General features: G+C 62.0%; 2 protein-coding genes across 2 annotated transcripts in view; both read right to left on the bottom strand.

The window, feature by feature from the left end:
• The window catches only part of NRBP2 (nuclear receptor binding protein 2), a 6,498-nt gene extending 5,957 nt beyond the window's left edge, over window positions 1-541 (bottom strand). The window contains exon 1 of the mRNA XM_007464610.1: window positions 428-541. Coding sequence (XP_007464672.1) covers window positions 428-541 — 114 coding nt within the window. The remainder of the gene's footprint in view (window positions 1-427) is intronic.
• Window positions 542-900: 359 nt separating this feature from the next.
• LOC103076662 (epiplakin) lies at window positions 901-2,445 on the bottom strand. Its single transcript, XM_007472026.1, is given in 4 exon segments — window positions 901-923; window positions 1,824-2,159; window positions 2,162-2,253; window positions 2,255-2,445. Coding segments are annotated over 4 exon segments (642 nt in total).
• Between the last annotated feature and the right edge of the window lie 3,636 nt (window positions 2,446-6,081).

Genomic DNA, 6,081 nt, shown 5'->3' with positions numbered 1-6,081 from the left:
GGGGTTTCCGTGGCGGCCCGGAGCCGGGTCCGTCGGGGCCTCCCCGGGCGCGCGGAGGCCTGCGCCGACCGGCCCTGCCCAGCTTTGGGAGCCGCTGGTACTTACTGCACCGGTTCCCCATCACACTCCTGCCACACACATCCTGAAACCCGGCCCAGTCCCCCGGCGCCCGCCTTGGGGTGAACCCAGTGTGGAGCGGGCCGGGCGCAGCCCGCTCAGCCCGGGGATCACCGCGAGGGTCTGGGGGAAGGGCAGGAATGTGCGTCGGGGAGGCCAGCTCTCCCGGCACGTCCCCCATCCCCTAAGGAACACGTGGGACGGTCCCCGAAGGAGACAAAAATACGCAAGCAGGTGGACTTTAATTAGTGACCACAGACCTCCCACTGGCCTGCAATTCGGTGTTTCCCTTTCATGTCCACACACACACCTTCCCACATTCCCGGATGGCCTTCTCTCCGCTTCCGGCTGATGGCTCTTCTGGAACAGTGGAGCCATCAGAAGGGAGCCCTGACCCCAGAGGCCCCGCACACTCTCCAGCCATGTCAACAGGGGATGTGCTCTAGAATTCTTGTCTAAAACCCCCTTTATCCCAAACCCCCACTACCTTTCAATAGTCTCCCGCTCACACCTGCTGAGTCCTCCCCCTCCCTTCACTATGTCTTTCTGGAGAGAAAAGTAGTGGACACGTGTGTGCCTTCTCCCAAACATAAGCCACAACCCTGACTTCCCCCCTCACCCCGGGCTCAAAGGCCTTCAGCCTGTTGGTCTCTCAGAGTCCCCTGCACACCTCTCTTCCTCCCAACCTTCTGCATAGACATAACTCCATTGCCGTCATCCTGGTGGACCAGCATAGCCCCCGCACTCCCCACTCCACCCCCCTCAGGTGATCCTGTGAAACCATCACTCACACTGCTCAGAACGCGCTGTGTCGCAAAGGAGGGACCAGCAAGACTTAGCCCTCTGTCACCTGCCCCAACCAGACGCTGTGCAATGAGTGTCTGAAGTTCCAGGCTCATCCAAGAGTCTGACACCTGAACTGCAGTGTAAGCAGAGACCATTCTCGATATGACTATATGCCACCCTAGGTTGTCAATGCTTATCTCCTGTGATTAACCTCATATCTACAATAAGGATAAAGAGTTCTGTGGAGGAACCTTCAAAAATCTGAAATCAAAGAAAAAAATCTTTGTTGACATACTAACAATTCTCTGTACGTTGTAAAGGCCATACCTCCAGAGCAGAGCTGGTGACGCAAACCAAGGGAGTCATACCAACTGGGAGAGCTGCACCAGGGGACAGAATCAGCCTCTGCCCCCTCAAAACGCAGCCATAGGATGGAAAATAATAGTAGGTCGACCCCAAATTGAGACCCAAAAGGCACTTACTACAGCGAGAAATTGATGGGAAATGGTTTACTTAACAAACAGGAGGAAAATCGATAACTGAAAGGAACGGATTTAATTAAAATGGGAACATAACAAATTGATGCATACACTTCAGTGTGACAGGCCAGGGAAACAGGAAAGTCCTTCACTCTAAATGCATCAGAGTCTATCAGAAATGGCCACTTGTGAAATTTTAATTGAAAATTCACAACTGATAACACCAAGGGTGAAGAGAAAAAAATCATAAAGGACAATGTCTTTCCTTTAATGCAATGAGGAACTATAAGCAAAAAAGGATGGAAGAGAGTAGAATGTGGCTGTACACGTAAGTGGAACACGTTGCACACAGATACCGGCACGCTAAAAAATGTTTAAAAATATTGTCACATATTTTTCAGGGTTGAAAAAAACAACCAATTAGAAAGAATACCCACTCACTTTCCAGACAGAGAAGAAACAAGAGGCCTGTTTCTGGGTCAGGAGTAGCCCTCTGGAGCAGCTGCACATAGGTGAGGTTCTCGTGCGTGTTGGGGTCGAGGAAGCCCTTGGTGTCGTCGCTGGGGTCCTGCAGGACGCGGTTCATCTCCTTGTCGCGGTAGCCGCGCCGGTAGGCCACGTCCACGGGCAGGCGGTGGCTGTGCACGGGGTCGATGACGCCGCCTGTGGCGATCTGGGCCTCCAGCAGGCGGATGCCGTGCTCCCTGAGGACCAGGCCCTTCTTCATGGCCTGGAAGAGAGAGATCTGCTCCCCGGTGTAGGGGTCGGTGTAGCCGTGACGGCGCGCTCGGCCGACAGCAGCCTCGCGAACACGTCGGGCCCAATGACGCCAGCCCTCAGTGCCTCCTCCACCGAATACCCCTTGTTTTCTTTCGATGATGAAGCCAGTGGCTGCTCGCGTCTCCAGGAGGGTGAGGGCTGTGCCGGGCCTGAGAAGCCCCTTCCTACAAGTCTCGTGGATGCTGAGGGGCTCCTGGGAGCCGGGCAGCAGCAAGCCGGAGATGCAGCCAGTGCCTCGCAAGTACCTCTGCACCGAGGCCAGGCTGCCCACGTCCTGGGCCATGGTCCGGCCTCGTTCCAGCTGCTCGTACACGCCCTGGTTGATGATCTCTGCTCTCAGAAGCTCTCCTGGAGTCACGGGGATCCTCACCCAGCAAAGGTGGTCCTGGCAGTGGCTGCAGCCTGCTCGTGGGTGGCCCTCGGCGAAGCCGCCAGCTCCTCCACCAAGAGGGCCCCGTCCTTGTGCTGCTTGGTCAGCGTCACCCTCTGCTCCACGGGGACTGCCTCGGAGAACAGCAGCTCCCAGAGCAACACGGGCCGGCACTGGAACTTGCCCATAGAGACGGTGGCCACGGTAGCTCTCACGGCCTGCCAGGTGCTGTGTTCAGTGAACGGGGGCCCCTGTGGCTCCTCTCCAGGGCTCCCCACTGAGATGGGCAGGAAGGCCAGCCCCGTCTCTGGGTCGGTGCCACAGTGGCCCAGCAGCTTCCCACAGCTGAGGCTCTCCTGCATGCCAGGGTCCGAGAAGCCAGCCGCCTGCGAGAGATGCTGCTGACTCTCTTTGTCCAGGCAGCCGAAGTGCAGGGTGGCCTCCAAGGGCAGCCGGAGCCTGCGGGCAGGACACACTAGCCTGCCTGTGGCCAGCTGGGCAACCAAGAACCTCAGTGCCGGAGGCCTGTCCGCCAGCTCCCTCTTCATGGCCTGGGATAGGGGGATTCGGATGCCACCGAAGGGGTCATGATACCCCGTCACCACCTGCTCTGCTGCCAGGAGCTGCCTGTGGAGCTCCGGTCCAAACAGGCCTGCCCTGACCACCTCATCCACCCACAGCTGCCGGCCGGTGGCTGGGTCCACCAGCATGCAGGTGGCGTCCTGAGCCTCCAGGATCGGAAGCGTGGCGCCCATGGGGAGCAGGTGCTCGGCCGAGGCCTGGAAGAATCTCTTCCTGTGCCCTGCAGGCGGCAGGACGACCCCTGCCACACCGCCGGTGCCCTGAGGGTGGCGCTGCACCTTGGCGCGTGCACCCACATCCGGCCCCGCCAGCCTGCCCTCCCGCAGGCCTGGGCCGTCTCCGCGCCCAGGACCCCCACCTCCAGCAGCCCGGCCAAGCTCAGTGCCCCACTCAGCATACAGAAAGTGATACTGAGGGGCAGCAGGCCCAGCCCCGTGCTGGGGCGGGCACACACCTGCCTAGCAGCTCCCGGTATGGCAGCTGCTCCAGCGTGTTGGGGTCCAGGAAGCCTGGGGCACTTGAGCCAGGCCCAAGGTCCAACAGCCCACACCATGTCCTGGTCCAGGAGGCTTTGCCGGCAGGCCAGCTCAGGGGCCACGCGCACACGCTGGATGGGGTCCACCAGGCTCCCCGTGGCCCGCTGGGCCTCCAGCCAGCTCCACCCCAGTGCCCTGTCCACAACCTCCTTCCCTATGGCCTGGAAGAGGGCCAGCTTCCCACCCCCAGAGGGTCAGGGTACCCAGTGACTGCGCACTCAGCGGCCAGCGGCTTCTCCTTCCGCTCCAGGCCCACCAGGCCCTGCTGCAGGGCCTCAGACACGAGGCGCAGCTGGCCCTGCCCGGGGCCACCTGGGCCTCTAGCAGAGCCAGCCCGAGCCCAAAGGGCAGGAGACCCTGCTTCATGACAGCGTAGAGATGCTGGGCCTGGCCCAAGGCCTCCACGTACACCCCGGCGATGCTCCTGGCCTGGGTGGACGTGGCTGCCTTGGCCTGGGGCCCGGATGGGGTGCCGGTGCCCCGTGCTGGCCTTCACGGTCTCAGGGACGACAGCCGTCTCAGTGCCACTGGTGACCAGGAGGTTGAGAGGAGAGACGTGGCTGTCCGTCGCACAGAACTTGCTCAGCCAGGGTCCACCGTCTGCTCCCTGTGGGGATGGAAAGGCTCTGTGAGGGGCCCGAGACAGCCCAGGTGGGTGGGAGGGCAGACACGGTCAGGAGGTCAACCCCGCACCCAGGACCCACCTCCGGTGCGGCCGGCCCTCCTGAGGGAGGGGTGTCACATCCAGCTTCAGTCCCTCCCCTTGCCCTGCGGCTCCCAGGAGGGGACCATGTGAGCACAGGGACCCCACGGTAGCCTTGGGGGGTGCGGGCTCTGTTTTCTCCTGTAGGCCATCCTCTGGCCTCCATCTCAACCCCACAGCCTCGTCGCCCTCCCCCCAGGGTCCTGGTGCAGCGGCTCGGCCTCCACCCACCCTTGGCCTCAATACCCAGCGATGGCCGGTCCCTGCCCTGCCCTTGGGCGGGGTCTCCATGTATGTGTGTGCTTCTCCCTCCCCCTTCCCAGGGACCCCTCCGAATCCTCCCCCACCTCAACCCACTGCTGCCCCGGCCTCTGCTCCCTCCTGGCTCCCCACCGGGCTTCAGCCAGATCCCTGCCCTCCGTCCCAAGTCTCTCACCTCAGCCCGGCTGTGTCCCCCTCTGCCCACCCTGGCCCCGCGTCCTCTGGGCCATGGCCTCTGGAAATAGGGTCTTTGCAGATGTAACTAAGTTAAGGTTAAGGTGAGGTCACACTGGTGTAGAGAGGCCCTTATTCCAACACGACTGTGTCCTCACAGGAAGACAGAGAGGGGGACGATGCCTAGCCAACAGAAGCAGACTGGAGGCATGTGCAGCTTCAGCCCCCAAAACCCAGCATTGCCACCAAACGCCAGAAGCACCGATTCCAGATCCTGGCCCCTCAGCTGTGGAAGAATAAGGTTCTGTTCTCTGAAGCCTCCGGCTGCGGTGACTGTTCCCTCCCGGCCCCAGGAGCCAGCGCACGTCCTGCTTCCACAGAACCACGCCTGCAGGCCCCAGTCCTGGTCCACACTGTCCTCGCCTCCCGCAGCTCCCCAAAGCCTCACACAGGGTCTCGGGAGAAGGCTCAGCCCCACGCACCCTCGCCCCCGCTCCGCAGCTCTTGCTCAGGTAACCTCGGACTCCAACTGCCAAACCCCACAAACACGTTTTCGATTTGACCTCCCGACCTCTGGGTCACGGGGCATGGGGCACCCTCCTCCCTGGTGACATTTCCCCGTTCAGCCCGAGAGCTCCCCTGACCGCAGCTGGAGCCCAGCCTCTCCTGGGGTCGCGGGACCGCGTGTCCAGCTGCCTCCTGGACACCTATGCCCAGCGGTCTCGCAAGGAGCCTCAAGTTCCACGGTGGCCCAGAAGTGCTGGCTGTGAGCAGCTCTCCGTCACCCGCTCTGCAGAGCCTGAACCCTAAATCCCCCCACGGCCCCTCTCTCCCCATAGCTGGGCCCAAGAGGTGCTCCTTTGTGCCTGCTGAGACCCCTGGGCAAAATCCTGTTGCCCCCTTTCCCTGCCCAGATCCTGGGCCCAGAGCCCGGGTGGCGCCTGCAGCTGGTCTGCTGCTGAGTCTCAGAGTGCAAGCCAGGCCCGGGCAGACGTGGAGGTGGTGGCTTGGCGCTCACCCGCCCCCGCCCCGGCCCCGCCCCCGGCCAGGTTCCAGGAGGCACGGCACTTGTTCAGCTTTCCTGAAGCGAGCAGGCCACGTAGTGCGGGCGCGCAGGCACATCACCATGCCTTTGAGAAGATGGGGAGAGGACATGGGGTGGGGAGAGAGGAGCGTTGTTAAGATCCAGGCCTGGGGCTTCCCTGGTGGCGCGGTGGTTGAAAGTCCGCCTGCCGACGCAGGGGACGCGGGTTCGTGCCCCGGTCCGGGAGGATCCCACGTGCCGCGGAGCGG

The sequence above is a fragment of the Lipotes vexillifer genome, unplaced genomic scaffold (assembly GCF_000442215.2).
Source record: "Lipotes vexillifer unplaced genomic scaffold, Lipotes_vexillifer_v1.1 scaffold394, whole genome shotgun sequence".
Classification (NCBI taxonomy): Eukaryota; Metazoa; Chordata; class Mammalia; order Artiodactyla; family Lipotidae; genus Lipotes; species Lipotes vexillifer.
Note: the sequence above shows the minus strand (reverse complement) of the source record. Positions and strands in the feature narration are given on the sequence as shown.